General features: G+C 36.7%; 1 protein-coding gene across 1 annotated transcript in view; it reads left to right on the top strand.

The window, feature by feature from the left end:
- The first annotated feature begins 683 nt into the window (after window positions 1–683).
- The window catches only part of LOC133560735 (neuropeptide FF receptor 2-like), a 31,373-nt gene continuing 5,194 nt past the window's right edge, over window positions 684–26,862 (top strand). Inside the window, exons 1-2 of the mRNA XM_061913597.1 lie at window positions 684–817; window positions 1,043–2,307. Of these exons, the coding sequence (XP_061769581.1) occupies window positions 1,598–2,307 (710 nt within the window). The 5' untranslated portion in view covers window positions 684–817; window positions 1,043–1,597. The remainder of the gene's footprint in view (window positions 818–1,042; window positions 2,308–26,862) is intronic.

Raw genomic sequence — 26,862 nt, 5'->3', positions numbered from 1 at the left:
TATAGCTTGGTCCAATTTGTTATATATTCTAACAAAATGCAGATTGGATTTTAACCTATTTAAAACATGTCATCAAAATTCTAAAATTAATCTTAATCAGGAAAAATTACTAACGATGTTCCATTAATTTTTATTATTATTTTTTTTTTCAAAAATATTCGAATTAGCTAGTTTTTCTCTTCTTTTTTCGGTGGAATTTTGAATTTTAAAGAGTCGAAATTGAAGATAAACTATGTTTCAAAATTTAATTTTCACTTTTTTCCTGTTTTCTCCTCTTTTAAACCGTTCAATTAAGTGTTTTTTTTCATCATTTATTCTCTACAAAAAAACTTTCCGTAAAAGGAAAAAAAATGTACGAGGGAATGACAGACAGAAATACCCATTTTTTAGAATATATATATATATAGATTTATTTATTAAAGGTAAATTGAGCAAATTGGCTATTTCTGGCAATTTATTTAAGTGTGTATCAAACTGGTAGCCCTTCGCATTAATCAGCACCCAAGAAGAAGCTCTTGGTTTCAAAAAGGTTGGTGACCCCTGCTCTACGCTCTCTCTCTCTATATTTATATGTGTGTGTGTGTGTGTGTGTGTGTGTGTGTGTGTGTGTGTGTGTGTGTGTGTGTGTGTGTGGGTGTGCGCGCACCTTCCTTTCTGTCTTGGACTCCCGTTCAGTCTTTCAGCGGCGGGCTTTGCAGAGCTCTCGCCTGCCTGCCGCCGGAGCGCAGACAGCATCCCATAGCGGACTGGATCCGTACGGGCTAATTGTTTAATTTATCAGCCTCGTTAGCAGCTTCACCGTCTCACCGGAGCGCAGGTGAGTGAACCGAAGCTTTTTCTTTTCTCCACTTCTACAGTCATGTATTCTGACATTTGACTTCCCATTGAATTATTGACGGCCAGGGGCAGAGAGGGCTCGTCAAGCTGGGGAATAAGAATCAATCAATCAATCGCCATTGTGGTTTTTTTAGCATGCGATCCACCCCTTCCCCATCTTTTTGACGCCTTTAAAGGACAAAAAGAAATCTATTTCCCTCCGCAGGCAGACCCGAGGAGCGGTTGGCTTCGTCACACGTGGGATTCACCTGCCTGGAAGGCGAGAAAGTCTATCAGACGCAGATGACATGGTGACAGTCCCTCGCGGCGATGGAGAAACAAATAAGGCAGCCTGGATGAGGAGTTGGGTGTTTTTAGGTTTTTTTGTACTATTTCTCCAAAAACCTGTCCTTCTTTTGGACTCTTCTGCTCCTGGACTGCAACTGTGGACGGACTTCAAAGAGAGATTCGTGCAGTTTTGCAGCTACTGAAGAGACTAAGTCAAAAGTCTGTTCCCAGGTTTGGAAACGGATCGCCACCTTTGCAAAGAACGCAAGTAGAACTGTGCCGTCAGAAAGCTGTTAGATCATGTTTGGTCATGATTCAATTTCTTGAAATTAAGGCATTTGTAGTGAAAACAATCGACAAAGGCAAAGAGAATGCTGAATGCTGGGATGAAGCTCGATTAGTTGTGGTGTTCCTGTGGACGATGGATGAACTTTCCGATTCCTGTTTGAGTTTCGGACCAAATTTCCTGTGAAAATTGATCGTCCAGGCAAGCATGGACTCTCTGCAAAACCGTCCCACCGACTGGAGCTCGGCGGATCCCAGCTTTTCCCCGTTCCAGGAAAGACTCAACGCCAGCGGGGCCCTCATGCTGCCGCCCCCGGCGCAGTCCGCCCCGGGCTATACCCTCCCGTCCCTCAACGAGCTGGCCGACCTAGAGAGCATGCTGCTGTGGACGCTGCACGAGCCCAGCACCATCGCCCTGATGCTCATGTACTGCCTGTCCTTCGTTCTGGGCTTCGTGGGCAACCTGATGTCCCTGCGCGTCCTCACCAACAGACGCAGCCGGCGGCTGGCGGGCATCAGCGCCACCCGCACCCTGCTGGTTAACCTGGCCGTGTGCGACCTGGCCGTGGTGTGCGTGTGCATGCCCATCACGCTGGCCAGTCAGATCTACACCGCCTGGGTTTACGGGGACCTCCTGTGTCGAGCCGTGCCCTTCACGCAAGCCGTCTCCGTGTCGGCCAGCGTTCTGACGCTGACCGTCATCAGCGTCAACCGTTACTACAGCGTCCGCTCGCCGCTGAGGGCCCGCTCCATGTTCACACGTCGACGCATCCTGGCAACGGTCGGCGTGGTGTGGGCCGTATCGTCCCTGATCTGCGCCCCCATCGCTGTGATGAACCGGCGGCGCGAGATCAGCTTTGGGACCTTCGCCATCTTGGTTTGTCAGGAGGAGTGGCCTAAGCCTCGACTAAAACAAGGGTACGTATGCCAAAAGGTGTCGAAACTAATATGACTGTCAAAGTTTGTTGTTGACGAACCTTGAGATGCAGAGAAGGAGGCAGGCATGGAGTGAGAAAACATGGTTTTAATATAAACAACTAGAACAAAACCAAACAAATGGTTCAAACCAAAAGGCGCACGTGGGCGGATAACAAACAAAAGGCCTAGCGTGGAAGCTAACAGGTATCTAGCAGGAAACAGAATGCCTGTCTAAGAAGTTTGTAAAGTGTGTGGTTAGTTAGGGGTTTTACAGACTTAAAACATGTTTAGGAAACAAAAAAACATAAACTGACAGTACTGTAAACAAAAAAAAAATAAAAAATGTAAACGAAAAAACATGCACGGTAAAAGAAAAAAATATAAAATGAACAAAAACGGGAAAAAATATAACTACTACTACACTGATTTCACTTAAAACAAGTATTTTTTAGAACTTAACCCCAGCGTTAAACAAGGGAACACCGTACATTTATTTATTAAAGACTAATTCTTGTCATAGTTTGTTGTTGACGAACCCCAAGATACAGAGAAAGAGGCAAGCATGGAGTGAAAAAACATGGTTTTAATATAAACAACTAGAACAAAACCAAACAAAAGGTTCAAACCAAAAAGTGCACGTGGGCGGATAACAAACAAAAGGCCTAGCGTGGGAGCTAACAGGTATCTAGCAGGAAACAGAATGCCTGTCTAAGAGAAGTTTGTAAAGTGTGTGGTTAGTTAGGGGTTTTACAGACTTAAAACATGTATAGGGAACAAAAAAACATAAACTGACAGTACTGTAAACAAAAAAAATAAAAATAAAAACATGTAAACGACAAAACATGCACGGTAAATGAAAAAATTATAAAATGAACAAAAACGAGAAATAAAAATAACTACTACTACACTGATTTCACTTAAAACGGGTATTTTTTAGAACGTAACCCCAGCGTTAAACGAGGGAACACCGTACATTTATTTATCAAAGACTAATTCTTGTCATAGTTTGTTGTTGACGAACCCCAAGATGCAGAGAAGGAGGCAGGCATGGAGTGAGAAAACATGGTTTTAATATAAACATCTAGAACAAAACCAAACAAAAGGTTCAAACCAAAAGGCGCACGTGGGCGGATAACAAACAAAAGGCCTAGCGTGGAAGCTAACAGGTATCTAGCAGGAAACAGAATGCCTGTCTAAGAGAAGTTTGTAAAGTGTGTGGTTAGTTAGGGGTTTTACAGACTTAAAACATGTATAGGAAACAAAAAATAAATAAACTGACGGTACTGTAAACAAAAAAATAAAAATAAAAACAACATGTAAACAAAAAAACATGAACGGTAAAAGAAAAAAATATAAAATGAACAAAAACGGGGAAAAAATATAACTACTACTACACTGATTTCACTTAAAACGGGTATTTTTTTAGAACGTGACCCAAGCGTTATACGAGGGAACACCGTACATTTATTTATTAAAGACTAATTCTTGTCATAGTTTGTTGTTGACGAACCCCAAGATGCAGAGAAGGAGGCAGGCATGGAGTGAAAAACATGGTTTTAATATAAACAACTAGAACAAAACCAAACAAAGGGTTCAAACCAAAAGCGCGCACGTGGGCGGATAACAAACAAAAGGCCTAGCGTGGAAGCTAACAGGTATCTAGCAGGAAACAGAATGCCTGTCTAAGAAGTTTGTAAAGTGTGTGGTTAGTTAGGGGTTTTACAGACTTAAAACATGTATAGGAAACAAAAAAACATAAACTGACAGTACTGTAAACAAAAAAATAAAAATAAAAACAACAACATGTAAACGAAAAAACATGCACGGTAAATGAACAAAATATAAAATTAACAAAAACGAGAAAAAAAATAAACTACTACTACACTGATTTCACTTAAAACAAGTATTTTTTACAACGTAACCCCAGCGTTAAACGAGGGAACACCATACATTTATTTATTAAAGACTAATTCTTGTCATAGTTTGTTGTTGACGAACCCCAAGATGCAGAGAAGGAGGCAGGCATGGAGTGAGAAAACATGGTTTTAATATAAACAACTAGAACAAAACCAAACAAAAGGCTAAAACCAAAAGGTGCACGTGGGCGGATAACAAACAAAAGGCCTAGCGTGGAAGCTAACAGGTATCTAGCAGGAAACAGAATGCCTGTCTAAGAGAAGTTTGTAAAGTGTGTGGTTAGTTAGGGGTTTTACAGACTTAAAACATGTATAGGAAACAAAAAAATAATAAACTGACAGTACTGTAAACAAAAAAATAAAAATAAAAACAACAACATGTAAACGAAAAAAATGCTCGATAAATGAAAAAAATATAAAATGAACAAAAACGAGAAGAAAAAATAACTGCTACTACACGGGTATTTTTTAGAACATAACCCCAGCGTTAAACGAGGGAACACGGTACATTTATTTATTAAAGACTAATTCTTGTCATAGTTTGTTGTTGACGAACCCCAAGATGCAGAGATGGAGGCCGGCAGGGAGTGAGAAAACATGAAAAAACATGCAGCCCTTTGAGACACTAGTGATTTAGGGCTATATAAGTAAACATTGATTGATTGATTGATTGATTGATTTAATATAAATATTAAAACAAGAACAATCCAAAGGGGTACAACAAAAAGCGCGCACTTGGGTGGATAACAAAGAAAAGCGAGCAAAAAAACAAAAAAGGGGCCTAGCGTGGAAGCTAGCGGGTAGCAAACAGAAAAACGGGAAACAGCTAATGGCTAACAAGAAAACCCGAAACCAAAAAGTTAGGAGAAAACAAACTACAAATAGCTAACAGGAACAGCTTACCGCTACGACAACAAGGACAAATAGCAGCACGACAGGTAGTAGCTGTAATGACGACATCGACACAAGAGCGACAATAATCCAGCACTCACTGGAGGACCGAAGCAGGTAAAATAGGAGCGGGCTGATTGACTACAGGTGTGGCCAGGTGCCAATCAGCCGCAACTGCGGGAAAACAACACACAGGGAGACAAACAGGAAGCTGAACCAAAATAAGAGGAACTAAGGACAGGAAAATACTAAACACAGAGGAAAACTAAAACCCAAACAGACTATCAGTGGCAAGTCTGACGATGACGAGTACTTTAGCGGCTATGTTAACATGTGCACTGTTTCTCTAATCTTATCTAAAACTTGGTTGACCGGAATTCCAAATCAACAGTTTACTCTTAAACGCTAAATCAAATTGATCAATCATGATGAGATTATTCTTGCGCCAAGCATTTAATTAGAATAAACCATCTGAGCACGCGCAGAGTTGTGAGCTCCTCACATCGGACCGAGAAAGAGGATGAAAGATTTGTGGATGAGGAAAGTGAGAGTGAAGGACTAGAAGAAAAAAAAAAAGACTATACAGTGGGAGCGATTCAGATGTTGTTAGACAATTTTACTAGGATAATTCTGGAAAATCCCTTATCTGCTTATTGTGTTACTAGTGTTTTAGTGAGATTATATGGTCGTACCTGTACAACCTGAAGGCACCTTTCTTCAGCACCAATCGACGGGTGGTGGCGATGCCCATCTCTGCCCTTCGCAAGGGACTCTCTTTGAAACAAGATCTTTCGAAATGATCGCTGCATAATACACTGTACTTTTTGTGTGTGTGGTCCAATCCAACCATGTTCGCTTGACCGCTCTGTTCAATCAATCAATCAATCAATCGATGTTTACTTATATAGCCCTAAATCACTAGTGTCTCAAAGGGCTGCACAAACCACTACGACATCCTCGGTAGGCCCACATAAGGGCAAGGAAAACTCACACCCAGTGGGACGTCGGTGACAATGATGACTATGAGAACCTTGGAGAGGAGGAAAGCAATGGATGTCGAGCGGGTCTAACATGATACTGTGAAAGTTCAATCCATAATGGATCCAAAACAGTCGCGAGAGTCCAGTCCAAAGCGGATCCAACACAGCAGCGAGAGTCCCGTTCACAGCGGAGCCAGCAGGAAAACATCCCAAGCGGAGGCGGATCAGCAGCGCAGACATGTCCCCAGCCGATACACAGGCAAGCGGTACATGGCCACCGGATCGGACCGGACCCCCTCCACAAGGGAGAGTGGGACATAGGAGAAAAAGAAAAGAAACGGCAGATCAACTGGTCTAAAAAGGGAGTCTATTTAAAGGCTAGAGTATACAAATGAGTTTTAAGGTGAGACTTAAATGCTTCTACTGAGGTGGCATCTCGAACTGTTACCGGGAGGGCATTCCAGAGTACTGGAGCCCGAACGGAAAACGCTCTATAGCCCGCAGACTTTTTTTGGGCTTTGGGAATCACTAATAAGCCGGAGTCCTTTGAACGCAGATTTCTTGCAGGGACATATGGTACAATACAATCGGCAAGATAGGCTGGAGCTAGACCGTGTAGTATTTTATACGTAAGTAGTAAAACCTTAAAGTCACATCTTAAGTGCACAGGAAGCCAGTGCAGGTGAGCCAGTACAGGCGTAATGTGATCAAACTTTCTTGTTCTTGTCAAAAGTCCAGCAGCCGCATTTTGTACCAACTGTAATCTTTTAATGCTAGACATGGGGAGACCCAAAAATAATACGTTACAGTAATCGAGACGAGACGTAACAAACGCATGGATAATGATCTCAGCGTCCATATTTAAGCTTCACCGTCATCTTTTGGGAATGTAAACAATGAAACACCGGCTGTGTTTGTGTTGCTGAAGGCGGCCGCAATGCACCGCTTCCCACCTACAGCTTTCTTCTTTGACGTCTTTGTTATTCATTGAACAAATTGCAAAAGATTCAGCGACACAGAAGTCCAGAATACTGTGGAATTATGCGATGAAAACAACCGACTTATAAATGGGTACGGTGCTGGAACAAGATGTCCTCTACAATGCGTGATGTCACGAGCATGCCGCGACGTTTTAGCATGATACTTCCGCGCGAAATTTTAAATTGCAATTTAGTAAACTAAACCGGCCGTAATGGCATGTGTTGCAATGTTAATATTTCATCATTGATATATAAACTATCAGACTGCGTGGTCGCTAGTAGTGGGTTTTAGTTGGCCTTTAATTTTTCCTTGTTTTAGCGCAGTGTTTTTGTACATCAGCTGGTGTTATCTTCCTGATGAACCGCTCAGTTGTTGTTGCAGTCCTCGGGCGTGTTAACATTTTCCTCCTCCAAAACAACATCTACGCCGTTGAAAGACAAGTTTTTCAGCATCGATTTACCATGAAGTCCTCAACAGACAGTAAAACTGGGAGCTGGACTTTTAGCATTGTTGGGAAAGCCTTCAATCATTTGATAGTTTGGTCAAGTCAAGCAACCTCCAGTTTTTCATTAATTTGTTTGTCCAACTTGGTGTTTCTAGCCTTTCGATCATTAAGGCATTAAACAATCTTAATTCCTCTTAAAGTTTCTAAAAAAAAAGTTGTCTGTGGATGTTCTCATTCATGCAGGTATAAAGTTGTAGTTGTATTATTCTCAGGGCATTCTACTGATCGTAATTGGACCGTTTGGTTTGTCTTAAAAGATGTTTCGCCTTTCATCCAAGTAGGCTTCATCAGTTCATGGTTCATAGACTTAGATTGGTCAGATCTAGTCCTAGACTGAGATTGGCTGGACAAGATCTGACCAGTTTAAATCCAAGACTTAATCCCACCAATCAAAGTATATGAGCATGAACTAATGAAGCCTATTTGTCTTAAGACAAACCAAACAGTCCAATTGTGATCGATATAATTTTCTGAGAATAATGCAATGACCTGGATCTAGTCCATATCTCGTCTTAGACTTCGATTGGTGGGATGTACTCTGAGACTGTGATTGATCAGCTTTAGATCTGACCAATATGAGCCTTATGTCAAAGACTAGATCTGACCAGAGAATTTATTAGCATGAACTGATGAAACCTCCTTTAATGAGAGGTGAAACCTCTTCTAAGACAAACCGAACAGTCAATTGACGATCAATTCAATGATCCAGCAAGATATAGTCTTAACTTCAATTGGTCAGATTTAGTCTTGGACTTAGATTGGTCAGATCTGACCAGTTTAAGTCTTAAGTCTAAGACTAGGTTTGACCATATGGTCTATGAGCTATATATTATGTCTATTTGGATGACAGGCGAAACGTCTTCTAAGACAAACCAAACAGTCCATTTGCGATCGATTAAAAGATCTAGCCAGATCTAGTCTTAGACTTCAATTGGTGGGATGTAGTCTAAGACTGAGATTGATCAGCTTTAGATCTGACCAATATGAGTCTTAAATCTATGACTACATCTGACCAGACCATCTATGAGCATGAACTAATGAAGGCTGTTTGGAGGAGAGACGAAACATCTTCTAAGACAAACCAAACAGTCCATCTGCAATCAATTAAATGATCTCGCTAGATCTAGTCTTAGACTTTCATTGGTTGGATCTAGTCTTATATTGGTTGGATCTAGATCCGACCAAACTGAGTCTTAAGTCTAAGACTAAATCTGACCAGAGGGTTTATGAGCATTAAATGACATCTATTTGAAAGAGAGGCAAAACGTCTTCTAAGACAAAACAAACAGTCCATTTGCAATCGATTAAATGATCCATCCAGATTTAGTCTTAGACTTAAATTGGTTGGATTTAGTCTGAGACTGAGATTGATCAGCTTTAGATCGGACCAGATCTGACCAATATGAGTCTTAAATCTCAGACTAGATCTGACCAGACAATCAATGAGTATGAACTGAGCCTGCTTGGAGGAGAGGCGAAACCTCTTCTAAGACAAACCGAACAGTCCATATGCGATCAATTAAACAATCTAGCTAGATCTAGTCTTAAACTTATGTGGGTTCTTCTGAGGATGTCGTAGTCGTAATGGTTTGTACAGTCCTTTGAGACATTTGTGATTTAGGGCTATATAAATAAACATTGATTGATTGATTGATTAAACTTCGATTGGTTTGATCTAGTCTTAGACTTAAATTGGTCATATTTATATCTGACCAATCTAAGGCTTACGTCTAAGACTAGATCTGACCAGATGGTCTATGGGCTATAAAATGATGTCTATTTGGATGAGAGGCGAAATGTCTTCCAAGACAAACCGAACAGTACATTTGCGATCGATTAAATTATCTATCCACATCTAGTCTTAGACTTAGATTGGTCGGATTTAGTCTGAGACTGAGATTGATCAACTTTAGATCTGACTATATCTGACCAATATGAGTCTTAAATCTAAGACTAGATCTGACCAGACAATCAATGAGCATGAACTGAGCCTGCTTGGAGGAGAGGCGAAACCTCTTCTAAGACAAACCGAACAGTCCATATGCGATCAATTAAACAATCTAGCTAGATCTAGTCTTAAACTTATGTGGGTTCTTCCGAGGATGTCGTAGTCGTAATGGTTTGTACAGTCCTTTGAGACATTTGTGATTTAGGGCTATATAAATAAACATTGATTGATTGATTGATTAAACTTCGATTGGTTTGATCTAGTCTTAGACTTAAATTGGTCATATTTATATCTGACCAATCTAAGGCTTACGTCTAAGACCAGATCTGACCAGATGGTCTATGAGCTATAAATTATGTTTATTTTGATGAGAGGCGAAATGTCTTCTAAGACAAACCAAACAGTACATTTGGGATCGATTAAATGATCTAGCCAGACCTAGTCTTGGACTTGGATTGGTGGGATGTAGTCTGAGACTGAGATTGATCAGCTTTAGATCGGACCACATCAGACCAATATGAGTCTTAAATCTAAGACTACATCTGACCAGACAATCAATGCGTATGAACTGAGCCTGCTTGGAGGAGAGGTGAAACCTCTTCTAAGACAAACCGAACAGTCCATATGCGATCAATTGAACGATCTAGCTAGATCTAGTCTTGGTTTGATCTAGTCTTAGACTTAAATTGGTCAGATTTATATCTGACCAATCTAAGGCTTACGTCTAAGACCAGATCTGACCAGATGGTCAATGAGCTATAAATGATGTCTATTTGGATGAGAGGCGAAATGTCTTCTAAGACAAACCAAACAGTACATTTGCGATTGATTAAATGATCTAGCCAGATCTAGTCTTAGACTTGGATTGGTGGGATTTAGTCTGAGACTGAGATTGATCAGCTTTAGATCGGACCAGATCTGACCAATATGAGTCTTAAATCTCAGACTAGATCTGACCAGACAATCAATGAGTATGAACTGAGCCTGCTTGGAGGAGAGGCAAAACCTCTTCTAAGACAAACCGAACAGTCCATTTGCGATCAATTAAACAATCTAGCTAGATCTAGTCTTGGTTTGATCTAGTCTTGGACTTAAATTGGTCAGATTTATATCCGACCAGTCTAAGTCTTAAGTTTAAGACTAGATCTGACCAGATGGTCTATGAGATATAAATTATGTCTATTTGGATGAGAGGCGAAACGTCTTCTAAGACAAACCGAACAGTACATTTGCGATCGATTAAATGATCTAGCCAGATCTAGTCTTAGACTTGGATTGGTGGGATGTAGTCTGAGACTGAGATTGATCAGCTTTAGATCGGACCAGATCTGACCAATATGAGTCTTAAATCTCAGACTAGATCTGACCAGACAATCAATGAGTATGAACTGAGCCTGCTTGGAGGAGAGGCAAAACCTCTTTTAAGACAAACCGAACAGTCCATTTGCGATCAATTAAACAATCTAGCTAGATCTAGTCTTGGTTTGATCTAGTCTTGGACTTAAATTGGTCAGATTTATATCCGACCAGTCTAAGTCTTAAGTTTAAGACTAGATCTGACCAGATGGTCTATGAGATATAAATTATGTCTATTTGGATGAGAGGCGAAACGTCTTCTAAGACAAACCGAACAGTACATTTGCGATCGATTAAATGATCTAGCCAGATCTAGTCTTAGACTTGGATTGGTGGGATGTAGTCTGAGACTGAGATTGATTAGCTTTAGATCGGACCAGATCTGACCAATATGAGTCTTAAATCTAAGACTAGATCTGACCAGTCAATCAATGAGTATGAACTGAGCCTGCTTGGAGGAGGGGCAAAACCTCTTCTAAGACAAACCGAAAAGTCCATATGCGATCAATTAAACGATCGAGCTAGATCTAGTCTTAGACTTTGATTGGTTGGATCTAGCCTTAGACTTAGATTGGTCAGATTTATATCTGACCAATCTTTGGCTTACGTCTAAGGCTAGATCTGACCAGAAGGTCTATGAGCATTAAATGACGTCTATGTGGGTGAGAAGAGAAACGTCTTCTAAGACAAACCAAACAGTCCACCTGGGATCAATTAAACGATCTCACTAGATCTAGTCTTGGACTTCGATTGGTTGGATCTAGTCTTAGACTTAGTTTGGTCATATCTAGATCTGACCAATCTAAGTCTTTAGTCTAAGACTAAATCTGACCATATGGTCTATGAGCATTAAATGACGTCTATTTGGTTGAGAAGAGAAACGTCTTCTAAGACAAACCAAACAGTCCATTTGCGATTGATTAAATGATCTAGCCAGATCTAGTCTTAGACTTCGATTTTTCGGATTTAGTCTGAGACTGAGATAGATCAGCTTTAGATCTGACTAGATCTGACCAATATGAGTCTTAAATCTAAGACTAGATCTGACCAGACAATCTATGAGTATGAACCAGCTTGGAGGAGAGGCGAAATGTCTTCTAAGACAAACAGAACAGTCCACCTGCGATCAATTAAACGATGTCGCTAGATCTAGTCTTAAACTTCGATTGGTTGGATCTAGTCTTAGACTTAGTTTGACCATATCTAGCTCTGACCAATCTAAGTCATAAGTCTAAGACTAAATCTGACCAGATGGTCTATGAGCATTAAATGAAGTCTATTTGGTTGAGAAGAGAAATGTCTTCTAATACAAACCAAACAGTCCATTTGCGATTAATTAAATGGTCTAGCCAGATCTAGTCTTAGACTTAGATTGGTCGGATCTAGTCCTAGACTTAGATTGGTCGGAATCTAAATCTGACTAGATCCGACCAATCTAAGTCTTAAGTTTAAAACTAGAGCTGACCAGACGGTCTATGAGCATTAAATGAAGTCTATTTGGTTGAGAAGAGAAACGTCTTCTAATACAAACCAAACAGTCCATTTGCGATTGATTAAATGATCTAGCCAGATCTAGTCTTAGACTTAGATTGGTCGGATCTAGTCTTAGAGTTAGGTTGGTCGGATCTAAATCCGACTAGATCTGACCAATCTAAGTCTTAAGTCTACAACTAGAGCTGACCAGACGGTCTATGAGCATGAACTGATGAAGCCTCCTTGGATGAGAAGCGTAACGTCTTCTAAGAAAAACAAAACAGTCCATTTGCGATCGATTGAATGCCCTGAGAATAACAAGATAGATGTATTGTCAACAAACCCATTTGGCTTCCCTCCCGCCATATTTGCTGCTCGGTGTAAACATCCAGCTGTCTCAAAGGCGGAAACGCGTAATGCGGACATGGCACACCCCCGTAGTGAAGGTGATCTTACCTCAAGCATAGAGACACGATCCGAAGAGCTGTGTACATGTACTCGGAATAATGATCGGTATAAACCCCCTTCTCTCGTTCGGAATGAAATTTCTTTCCGGATCATAATCTTCCGATTGATGTGTTGATATGAAACATTTTTTAATCTGAATGGGTTTTTAGTCTGATTATTAGTTTCTATGTAAACATTTACCTTGCTTGTCAAAGGAGAACAGGGATCTCTAACTGGCGCACCCAGTCCGAACACAGACACCTTTCTATACGGACCTGGACTTAGTCCGTTAATTATTTAAGAGCTTTAGGTTCTGCCAGAGTATTTTCCATTTTTTAATTGACTTTACGGTTGATCAAATCGGGAAATGCATGAAAGTTAAGCCATCTCACAAAATACTGCTCAGTCGAGCAAATCTGTGCATTCAGGCAGTGAACATGGAGACCTTAAAGAAAAAGCGAAGCAAGTGAGATGTAAGAAGGAATGCTATCCGGGGAAATAAGAGTGAAACAATGGAGACTTGCGCAGAGGAAGGACAGACAAGTAATCATCAGGGGAGAAAGAATAATAATATGTCTCTTCTTGCTATTTCTGTCCGTGACCAGTGGCCTTGGAGGGTGTAGACAGAGTCTGAGTCAACAGACTAATAAATGAATAGAGCGCTAATATCTTTTATGTTCATTCTTTCCTCTGGAGGCACAAAACTAGTCTTTTTTTTAACTGAATTTTGCCGTTCATAATCATTATAAAAGACAAGGACACACGTGTTTTAATTTTTTTTTTTTATTAGGATTTTAAAGATGATAAAAAACACTTGAACGATGCAGCGAAAAAGGGTCACCTCTAAAAAAACTTCAAATCCCTCCATTAACATTTTTTATACACATTGCAAGTATATATATATATATATATATATATATATATATATATATATATATATATATATATGTATATATATACTTGGTACTTAACGGATTCCAACTGTTAGCATGCTAAGATTAGCATTCTAACATTTTTCGCTAATTTTACATGTGTATTCTTCATAGTCATATGACTTGGTACTTAACACATTCCAACTGTTAGCATGCTAAAATTAGCATTACAACTTTTTTTTAGCTAATTTTAGCATGTGCTGGCTTCATAGTCATATGACTTGGTACTTAAAGCATTCCAACTTGTAGCATGTCAACAATGGCATTCAAACTTTTTTAGCTAATTTTACATGCGTATGCTTCATAGTCATATGACTTGTACTTAACACATTCCAACTATTAGCATGCTAAAATTAGCATTACAACTTTTTTTAGCAAATTTTAGCATGTGCTGGCTTCATAGTCATATGACTTGGTACTTAAAGCATTCCAACTTGTAGCATGTCAACAATGGCATTCAAACTTTTTTAGCTAATTTTACACGCGTATGCTTCATAGTCATATGACTTGTACTTAACACATTCCAACTATTAGCATGCTAAAATTAGCATTACAACTTTTTTTAGCTAATTTTAGCATGTGCTGGCTTCATAGTCATATGACTTGGTACTTAAAGCATTCCAACTTGTAGCATGTCAACAATAGCATTCTAACTTTTTATGCTAATTTTACATGCGTATGCTTCATAGTCATATGACTTGGTACTTAACACATTCCAACTGTTAGCATGCTAAAATTAGCATTACAATTTTTTTTTAGCTAATTTTAGCATGTGCTGGCTTCATAGTCATATGACTTGGTACTTAAAGCATTCCAACTTGTAGCATGTCAACAATAGCATTCTAACTTTTTTAGCTAATTTTACATGCGTATGCTTCATAGTCATATGACTTGGTACTTAACACATTCCAACTGTTAGCATGCTAAAATTAGCATTACAATTTTTTTTTAGCTAATTTTAGCATGTGCTGGCTTCATAGTCATATGACTTGGTACTTAACGCATTCTAAGTTTTTTAGCTCATTTGACATGCGTAGGCTTCATAGTCATACGACTTTGTACTCAACACCTTAAAACTGCTAGCATGCTAATGTTAGCATTCTAACTTTTTTCGCTAATTTTACATGTGTATTCTTCATAGTTATATGACTTGGTACTTAACGCATTCCAACTTGTAGCATGTCAACAATAGCATTCTAACTTTTTTAGCTCATTTTACATGCGTATGCTTCAGAGTCATATGACTTGGTACTTAACACATTCCAACTGTTAGCATGCTAAAATTAGCATTACAACTTTTTTTTAGCTAATTTTAGCATGTGCTGGCTTCATAGTCATATGACTTGGTACTTAAAGCATTCCAACTTGTAGCATGTCAACAATGGCATTCAAACTTTTTTAGCTAATTTTACATGCGTATGCTTCATAGTCATATGACTTGTACTTAACACATTCCAACTATTAGCATGCTAAAATTAGCATTACAACTTTTTTTAGCAAATTTTAGCATGTGCTGGCTTCATAGTCATATGACTTGGTACTTAAAGCATTCCAACTTGTAGCATGTCAACAATGGCATTCAAACTTTTTTAGCTAATTTTACACGCGTATGCTTCATAGTCATATGACTTGTACTTAACACATTCCAACTATTAGCATGCTAAAATTAGCATTACAACTTTTTTTAGCTAATTTTAGCATGTGCTGGCTTCATAGTCATATGACTTGGTACTTAAAGCATTCCAACTTGTAGCATGTCAACAATAGCATTCTAACTTTTTATGCTAATTTTACATGCGTATGCTTCATAGTCATATGACTTGGTACTTAACACATTCCAACTGTTAGCATGCTAAAATTAGCATTACAATTTTTTTTTAGCTAATTTTAGCATGTGCTGGCTTCATAGTCATATGACTTGGTACTTAAAGCATTCCAACTTGTAGCATGTCAACAATAGCATTCTAACTTTTTTAGCTAATTTTACATGCGTATGCTTCATAGTCATATGACTTGGTACTTAACACATTCCAACTGTTAGCATGCTAAAATTAGCATTACAATTTTTTTTTAGCTAATTTTAGCATGTGCTGGCTTCATAGTCATATGACTTGGTACTTAACGCATTCTAAGTTTTTTAGCTCATTTGACATGCGTAGGCTTCATAGTCATACGACTTTGTACTCAACACCTTAAAACTGCTAGCATGCTAATGTTAGCATTCTAACTTTTTTCGCTAATTTTACATGTGTATTCTTCATAGTCATATGACTTGGTACTTAACGCATTCCAACTTGTAGCATGTCAACAATAGCATTCTAACTTTTTTAGCTCATTTTACATGCGTATGCTTCATAGTCATGTGACTTGGTACTTAACACATTCCAACTGTTAGCATGCTAAAATTAGCATTACAATTTTTTTTAGCTAATTTTAGCATGTGCTGGCTTCATAGTCATATGACTTGGTACTTAAAGCATTCCAACTTGTAGCATGTCAACAATAGCATTCTAACTTTTTTAGCTAATTTTACATGCGTATGCTTCATAGTCATATGACTTGGTACTTACCACATTCCAACTATTAGCATGCTAAAATTAGCATTACAATTTTTTTTAAGCTAATTTTAGCATGTGCTGGCTTCATAGTCATATGACTTGGTACTTAACGCATTCTAAGTTTTTTAGCTCATTTGACATGCGTAGGCTTCATAGTCATACGACTTTGTACTCAACACCTTAAAACTGTTAGCATGCTAATGTTAGCATTCTAAGTTTTTCAGCTAAATTTACATGCATACGCTTCATAGTCATATGCCTTGGAACTTGGCACATTCCAACCGTTAGCATGCTAAAATTAGCATTACAATTTTTTGGGGGGCTAATTTTAGCATGTGCTGGCTTCATAGTCATATGACTTGGTACTTAAAGCATTCCAACTTGTAGCATGTCAACAATAGCATTCTAACTTTTTGAGCTAATTTTACATGCGTATGCTTCATAGTCATATGACTTGGTACTTAACACATTCCAACTGTTAGCATGCTAAAATTAGCATTACAATTTTTTTTTAGCTAATTTTAGCATGTGCTGGCTTCATAGTCATATGACTTGGTACTTAACGCATTCTAACTTTTTTAGCTCATTTTACATGCGTAAGCTTCATAGTCATACGACTTTGTACTCAACACCTTAAAACTGTTAGCATGCAAATGTTAGCATTCTAACTTTTCTAGCTCATTTTACATGCATAGGCTTCATAGTCATACGACTTTGTACTCAACACCTTAAAACTGTTAGCATGCTAATGTTAGCATTCTAACTTTTTTCGCTAATTTTACATGTGTATTCTTCATAGTCATATGACTTGGTACTTAAAGCATTCCAACTTGTAGCATGTCAACAATAGCATTCTAACTTTTTTAGCTAATTTTACATGCGTATGCTTCATTGTCATATGACTTGGTACTTAACACATTCCAACTGTTAGCATGCTAAAATTAGCATCACCATTTTTTTTTTTTAGCTAATTTTAGCATGTGCTGGCTTCATAGTCATATGACTTGGTACTTAACGCATTATAACTTTTTTTTATCTCATTTGACATGCGTAGGCTTCATAGTCATACGACTTTGTGCTCAACATCTTAAAACTGTTAGCATGCTAAGGTTAGCATTCTAACTTTTTTAGCTCATTTTACATACGTAGGCTTCATAGTCATACGACTTTGTACTCAACACCTTAAAACCGTTAGCATGCTAATGTTAGCATTTTAACTTTTTTCGCTAATTTTACATGTGTATTCTTCATAGTCATATGACTTGGTACTTAACGCATTCCAACTTGTAGCATGTCAACAATAGCATTCTAACTTTTTTAGCTAATTTTACATGCGTATGCTTCATAGTCATATGACTTGGTACTTAACACATTCCAACTGTTAGCATGCTAAAATTAGCATTACAATTATTTTTTTTTAGCTAATTTTAGCATGTGCTGGCTTCATAGTCATATGACTTGGTACTTAACGCATTCTAACTTTTTTAGCTCATTTGACATGCGTAGGCTTCATAGTCATACGACTTTGTACGCAACACCTTAAAACTTTTAGCATGCTAATGTTAGCATTCTAACTTTTTTAGCTCATTTTACATGCGTAGGCTTCATAGTCATACGACTTTGTACTCAACACCTTAAAACTGTTAGCATGCTAATGTTAGCATTCTAACTTTTTTCGCTAATTTTACATGTGTATTCTTCATAGTCATATGACTTGGTACTTAAAGCATTCCAACTTGTAGCATGTCAACAATAGCATTCTAACTTTTTTAGCTAATTTTACATGCGTATGCTTCATAGTCATTTGACTTGGTACTTAACGCATTCCAACTGTTAGCATGCTAAAATTAGCATTACAACTTTTTTTTTAGCTAATTTTAGCAAGTGCTGGCTTCATAGTCATATGACTTGGTACTTAACGCATTCTAAGTTTTTTAGCTCATTTGACATGCGTAGGCTTCATAGTCATACGACTTTGTACTCAACACCTTAAAACTGTTAGCATGCTAATGTTAGCATTCTAACTTTTTTAGCTCATTTTACATGCGTAGGCTTCATAGTCATATGACTTTGTACTCAACACCTTAAAACTGTTAGCATGCTAATGTTAGCATTCTAACTTTTTTCGCTAATTTTACATGTGTATTCTTCATAGTCATATGACTTGGTACTTAACGCATTCCAACTTGTAGCATGTCAACAATAGCATTCTAACTTTTTTAGCTAATTTTACATGCGTATGCTTCATAGTCATATGACTTGTACTTAACACATTCCAACTGTTAGCATGCTAAAATTAGCATTACAATTTTTTTTTTAGCTAATTTTAACATGTGCTGGCTTCATAGTCATATGACTTGGTACTTAACGCATTCTAACTTTTTTAGCTCATTTTACATGCGTAGGCTTCATAGTCATACGACTTTGTACTCAACACCTTAAAACTGTTAGCATGCTAATGTTAGCATTCTAACTTTTTCAGCAAAATTTACATGCATACGCTTCCTAGTCACATGCCTTGGAAGTTTGCACATTCCAACTGTTAGCATGCTAAAATTAGCATTACAATATTTTTGGGGGCTAATTTTAGCATGTGCTGGCTTCATAGTCATATGACTTGGTACTTAAAGCATTCCAACTTGTAGCATGTCAACAACAGCATTCGAACTTTTTTAGCTAATTTTACATGCGTATGCTTCATAGTCATATGACTTGTACTTAACACATTCCAACTATTACCATGCTAAAATTAGCATTACAACTTTTTTTAGCTAATTTTAGCATGTGCTGGCTTCATAGTGATATGACTTGGTACTTAAAGCATTCCAACTTGTAGCATGTCAACAATAGCATTCTAACTTTTTTAGCTAATTTTACATGCGTATGCTTCATAGTCATATGACTTGGTACTTAACACATTCCAACTGTTAGCATGCTAAAATTAGCATTCCAGTTTTTTTTTTAGCTAATTTTAGCATGTGCTGGCTTCATAGTCATATGACTTGGTACTTAACGCATTCTAACTTTTTTAGCTCATTTGACATGCGTAGGCTTCATAGTCATACGACTTTGTACTCAACACCTTAAAACTGTTAGCACTCTAATGTTAGCATTCTAACTTTTTTAGCTCATTTTACATGCGTAGGCTTCATAGTCATACAACTTTGTACTCAACACCTTAAAACTGTTAGAATGAATATGTTAGCATTCTAACATTTTTCGCTAATTTTACATGTGTATTCTTCATAGTCATATGACTTGGTACTTAAAGCATTCCAACTTGTAGCATGTCAACAATAGCATTCTAACTTTTTTAGCTAATTTTACATGCGTATGCTACATAGTCATATGACTTGTACTTAACACATTCCAACTGTTAGCATGCTAAAATTAGCATTACAATTTGTTTTTTTTAGCTAATTTTAACATGTGCTGGCTTCATAGTCATATGACTTGGTACTTAACGCATTCTAACTTCTTTAGCTCATTTTACATGCGTAGGCTTCATAGTCATACGACTTTGTACTCAACACCTTAAAACTGTTAGCATGCTAATGTTAGCATTCTAACTTTTTTCGCTAATTTTACATGTGTATTCTTCATAGTCATATGACTTGGTACTTAAAGCATTCCAACTTGTAGCATGTCAACAATAGCATTCTAACTTTTTTAGCTAATTTTACATGCGTATGCTTCATAGTCATATGACTTGGTACTTAACACATTCCAACTGTTAGCATGCTAAAATTAGCATTACAACTTTTTTTTTAGCTAATTTTAGCATGTGCTGGCTTCATAGTCATATGACTTGGTACTTAACACATTCTAACTTTTTTAGCTCATTTGACATGCGTAGGCTTCATAGTCATACGACTTTGTATTTAACACTTTAAAACTGTTAGCATGCTAATGTTAGCATTCTAACTTTTTTAGCTCATTTTACATGCGTAGGCTTCATAGTCATACGACTTTGTACTCAACACCTTAAAACTGTTAGCATGCTAATGTTAGCATTCTAACTTTTTTAGCTCATTTTACATGCGTAGGCTTCATAGTCATACGACTTTGTACTCAACACCTTAAAACTGTTAGCATGCTAATGTTAGCATTCTAACTTTTTTCGCTAATTTTACAAGTGTATTCTTCATAGTCATATGACTTGGTACTTAACGCATTCCAACTTGTAGCATGTCAACAATAGCATTCTAACTTTTTTAGCTAATTTTACATGCGTATGCTTCATAGTCATATGACTTGGTACTTAACACATTCCAACTGTTAGCATGCTAAAATTAGCATTACAATTTTTTTTTTTAGCTAATTTTAGCATGTGCTGGCTTCATAGTCATATGACTTGATACTTAACGCATTCTAAGTTTTTTAGCTCATTTGACATGTGTAGGCTTCATAGTCATACAACTTTGTACTCAACACCTTAAAACTGTTAGCATGCTAATGTTAGCATTCTAACTTTTTTAGCTCATTTTACATGCGTAGGCTTCATAGTCATACGACTTTGTACTCAACACCTTAAAACTGTTAGCATGCTAATGTTAGCATTCTAACTTTTTTCGCTAATTTTACATGTGTATTCTTCATAGTCATATGACTTGGTACTTAAACAATTGCAACTTATAGAAGGTCAACAATAGCATTCTAACTTTTTTAGCTAATTTTACATGCGTAGGCTTCATAGTCATACGACTTTGTACTCAACACCTTAAAACTGTTAGCATGCTAATGTTAGCATTCTAACTTTTCTAGCTCATTTTACATGTGTATTCTTCATAGTCATATGACTTGGTACTTAAAGCATTCCAACTTGTAGCATGTCAACAATAGCATTCTAACTTTTTTAGCTAATTTTACATGTGTATGCCTCATAGTCATATGACTTGGTACTTAACACATTCCAACTGTTAGCATGCTAAAATTAGCATTACAATTTTTTTTTTAGCTAATTTTAGCATGTGCTGGCTTCATAGTCATATGACTTGGTACTTAACGCATTCTAACTTTTTTAGCTCATTTTACATGCGTAGGCTTCATAGTCATACGACTTTGTATTTAACACTTTAAAACTGTTAGCATGCTAATGTTAGCATTCTAACTTTTTTAGCTCATTTTACATGCGTAGGCTTCATAGTCATACGACTTTGTATTCAACACCTTAAAACTGTTAGCATGCTAATGTTAGCATTCTAACTTTTTTAGTTAATTTTTCATGCGTAGGCTTCATAGTCATACGACTTTGTACTCAACACCTTAAAACTGTTAGCATGCTAATGTTAGCATTCTAACTTTTTTCGCTAATTTTACATGTGTATTCTTCATAGTCATATGACTTGGTACTTAACGCATTCCAACTTGTAGCATGTTACCAATAGCATTCTAACTTTTTTAGCTAATTTTACATGCGTATAATTCATAGTCATATGACTTGGTACTTAACACATTCCAACTGTTAGCATGCTAAAATTAGCATTACAACTTTTTTTTAGCTAATTTTAGCATGTGCTGGCTCCATAGTCATATGACTTGGTACTTAACGCATTCTAACTTTTTTAGCTCATTTTACATGCGTAGGCTTCATAGTCATACGACTTTGTACTCAACACCTTAAAACTGTTAGCATGCTAATGTTAGCATTCTAACTTTTTTAGCTCATTTGACATGCGTAGGATTCATAGTCATACGACTTTGTACTCAACACCTTAAAACTGTTAGCATGCTAATGTTAGCATTCTAACTTTTTTAGCTAATTTTACATGTGTATTCTTCATAGTCATATGACTTGGTACTTAACACATTCCAACTGTTAGCATGCTAAAATTAGCATTACAATTTTTTTTTTTAGCTAATTTTAGCATGTGCTGGCTTCATAGTCATATGACTTGGTACTTAACGCATTCTAACTTTTTTAGCTCATTTACATGCGTAGGCTTCGTAGTCATACGACTTTGTAATAAACACCTTAAAACTGTTAGCATGCTAATGTTAGCATTCTAACTTTTTTAGCTCATTCGACATGCGTAGGCTTCATAGTCATACGACTTTGTACTCAACACCTTAAAACTGTTAGCATGCTAATGTTAGCATTCTAACTTTTTTCGCTAATTTTACATGTGTATTCTTCATAGCCATATGACTTGGTACTTAAAGCATTCCAACTTGTAGCATGTCAACAATAGCATTCTAACTTTTTTAGCTAATTTTACATGCGTATGCTTCATAGTCATACGACTTGGTACTTAACGCATTCCAACTGTTAGCATGCTAAAATTAGCATTACAACTTTTTTTTTAGCTAATTTTAGCAAGTGCTGGCTTCATAGTCATATGACTTGGTACTTAACGCATTCTAAGTTTTTTAGCTCATTTGACATGCGTAGGCTTCATAGTCATACGACTTTGTACTCAACACCTTAAAACTGTTAGCATGCTAATGTTAGCATTCTAACTTTTTTAGCTCATTTTACATGCGTAGGCTTCATAGTCATATGACTTTGTACTCAACACCTTAAAACTGTTAGCATGCTAATGTTAGCATTCTAACTTTTTTCGCTAATTTTACATGTGTATTCTTCATAGTCATATGACTTGGTACTTAACGCATTCCAACTTGTAGCATGTCAACAATAGCATTCTAACTTTTTTAGCTAATTTTACATGCGTATGCTTCATAGTCATATGACTTGTACTTAACACATTCCAACTGTTAGCATGCTAAAATTAGCATTACAATTTTTTTTTTAGCTAATTTTAACACGTGCTGGCTTCATAGTCATATGACTTGGTACTTAACGCATTCTAACTTTTTTAGCTCATTTTACATGCGTAGGCTTCATAGTCATACGACTTTGTACTCAACACCTTAAAACTGTTAGCATGCTAATGTTAATATTCTAACTTTTTCAGCAAAATTTACATGCATACGCTTCCTAGTCACATGCCTTGGAATTTTGCACATTCCAACTGTTAGCATGCTAAAATTAGCATTACAATATTTTTGGGGGCTAATTTTAGCATGTGCTGGCTTCATAGTCATATGACTTGGTACTTAAAGCATTCCAACTTGTAGCATGTCAACAACAGCATTCAAACTTTTTTAGCTAATTTTACATGCGTATGCTTCATAGTCATATGACTTGTACTTAACACATTCCAACTATTACCATGCTAAAATTAGCATCACAACTTTTTTTAGCTAATTTTAGCATGTGCTGGCTTCATAGTGATATGACTTGGTACTTAAAGCATTCCAACTTGTAGCATGTCAACAATAGCATTCTAACTTTTTTAGCTAATTTTACATGCGTATGCTTCATAGTCATATGACTTGGTACTTAACACATTCCAACTGTTAGCATGCTAAAATTAGCATTCCAGTTTTTTTTTTAGCTAATTTTAGCATGTGCTGGCTTCATAGTCATATGACTTGGTACTTAACGCATTCTAAGTTTTTTAGCTCATTTTACATGCGTAGGCTTCATAGTCATACGACTTTGTACTCAACACCTTAAAACTGTTAGCATGCTAATGTTAGCATTCTAACTTTTTTAGCTCATTTTACATGCGTAGGCTTCATAGTCATACAACTTTGTACTCAACACCTTAAAACTGTTAGCATGAATATGTTAGCATTCTAACATTTTTCGCTAATTTTACATGTGTATTCTTCATAGTCATATGACTTGGTACTTAAAGCATTCCAACTTGTAGCATGTCAACAATAGCATTCTAACTTTTTTAGCTAATTTTACATGCGTATGCTTCATAGTCATATGACTTGTACTTAACACATTCCAACTGTTAGCATGCTAAAATTAGCATTACAATTTGTTTTTTTTAGCTAATTTTAACATGTGCTAGCTTCATAGTCATATGACTTGGTACTTAACGCATTCTAACTTCTTTAGCTCATTTTACATGCGTAGGCTTCATAGTCATACGACTTTGTACTCAACACCTTAAAACTGTTAGCATGCTAATGTTAGCATTCTAACTTTTTTCGCTAATCTTACATGTGTATTCTTCATAGTCATATGACTTGGTACTTAAAGCATTCCAACTTGTAGCATGTCAACAATAGCATTCTAACTTTTTTAGCTAATTTTACATGCGTATGCTTCATAGTCATATGACTTGGTACTTAACACATTCCAACTGTTAGCATGCTAAAATTAGCATTACAACTTTTTTTTTTAGCTAATTTTAGCATGTGCTGGCTTCATAGTCATATGACTTGGTACTTAACACATTCTAACTTTTTTAGCTCATTTGACATGCGTAGGCTTCATAGTCATACGACTTTGTATTTAACACTTTAAAACTGTTAGCATGCTAATGTTAGCATTCTAACTTTTTTAGCTCATTTTACATGCGTAGGCTTCATAGTCATACGACTTTGTACTCAACACCTTAAAACTGTTAGCATGCTAATGTTAGCATTCTAACTTTTTTAGCTCATTTTACATGCGTAGGCTTCATAGTCATACGACTTTGTACTCAACACCTTAAAACTGTTAGCATGCTAATGTTAGCATTCTAACTTTTTTCGCTAATTTTACAAGTGTATTCTTCATAGTCATATGACTTGGTACTTAACGCATTCCAACTTGTAGCATGTCAACAATAGCATTCTAACTTTTTTAGCTAATTTTACATGCGTATGCTTCATAGTCATATGACTTGGTACTTAACACATTCCAACTGTTAGCATGCTAAAATTAGCATTACAATTTTTTTTTTTAGCTAATTTTAGCATGTGCTGGCTTCATAGTCATATGACTTGATACTTAACGCATTCTAAGTTTTTTAGCTCATTTGACATGTGTAGGCTTCATAGTAATACAACTTTGTACTCAACACCTTAAAACTGTTAGCATGCTAATGTTAGCATTCTAACTTTTTTAGCTCATTTTACATGCGTAGGCTTCATAGTCATACGACTTTGTACTCAACACCTTAAAACTGTTAGCATGCTAATGTTAGCATTCTAACTTTTTTCGCTAATTTTACATGTGTATTCTTCATAGTCATATGACTTGGTACTTAAACAATTGCAACTTGTAGAAGGTCAACAATAGCATTCTAACTTTTTTAGCTAATTTTACATGCGTATGCTTCATAGTCATATGACTTGGTACTTAACACATTCCAACTGTTAGCATGCTAAAATTAGCATCACAATTTTTTTTTTAGCTAATTTTAGCATGTGCTGGCTTCATAGTCATACGACTCGGTACTTAACGCATTCTAACTTTTTTAGCTCATTTGACATGCGTAGGCTTCATAGTCATACGACTTTGTACTCAACACCTTAAAACTGTTAGCATGCTAATGTTAGCATTCTAACTTTTCTAGCTCATTTTACATGTGTATTCTTCATAGTCATATGACTTGGTACTTAAAGCATTCCAACTTGTAGCATGTCAACAATAGCATTCTAACTTTTTTAGCTAATTTTACATGTGTATGCCTCATAGTCATATGACTTGGTACTTAACACATTCCAACTGTTAGCATGCTAAAATTAGCATTACAATTTTTTTTTTAGCTAATTTTAGCATGTGCTGGCTTCATAGTCATATGACTTGGTACTTAACGCATTCTAACTTTTTTAGCTCATTTTACATGCGTAGGCTTCATAGTCATACGACTTTGTATTTAACACTTTAAAACTGTTAGCATGCTAATGTTAGCATTCTAACTTTTTTAGCTCATTTTACATGCGTAGGCTTCATAGTCATACGACTTTGTATTCAACACCTTAAAACTGTTAGCATGCTAATGTTAGCATTCTAACTTTTTTAGCTAATTTTTCATGCGTAGGCTTCATAGTCATGCGACTTTGTACTCAACACCTTAAAACTGTTAGCATGCTAATGTTAGCATTCTAACTTTTTTCGCTAATTTTACATGTGTATTCTTCATAGTCATATGACTTGGTACTTAACGCATTCCAACTTGTAGCATGTTACCAATAGCATTCTAACTTTTTTAGCTAATTTTACATGCGTATGCTTCATAGTCATATGACTTGGTACTTAACACATTCCAACTGTTAGCATGCTAAAATTAGCATTACAATTTTTTTTTTTAGCTAATTTTAGCATGTGCTGGCTTCATAGTCATATGACTTGGTACTTGACGCATTCTAAGTTTTTTAGCTCATTTGACATGCGTAGGCTTCATAGTCATACGACTTTGTCCTCAACACCTTAAAACTGTTAGCATGTTAATGTTAGCATTCTAACTTTTTTTGCTAATTTTACATGTGTATTCTTCATAGTCATATGACTTGGTACTTAAAGCATTGCAACTTGTAGCATGTCAACAATAGCATTCTAACTTTTTTAGCTAATTTTACATGCGTATGCTTCATAGTCATATGACTTGGCACTTAACACATTCCAACTGTTAGCATGCTTAAATTGGCATTACAATTTTTTTTTTTTAGCAAATTTTACATGCGTATGCTTCATAGTCATATGACTTGGTACTTAACACATTCCAACTGTTAGCATGCTAAAATTAGCATTACAATTTTTTTTTTTTAGCTAATTT

Source organism: Nerophis ophidion, linkage group LG01, assembly GCF_033978795.1.
Source record: "Nerophis ophidion isolate RoL-2023_Sa linkage group LG01, RoL_Noph_v1.0, whole genome shotgun sequence".
NCBI classification, from domain to species: Eukaryota; Metazoa; Chordata; class Actinopteri; order Syngnathiformes; family Syngnathidae; genus Nerophis; species Nerophis ophidion.
Note: the sequence above shows the minus strand (reverse complement) of the source record. Positions and strands in the feature narration are given on the sequence as shown.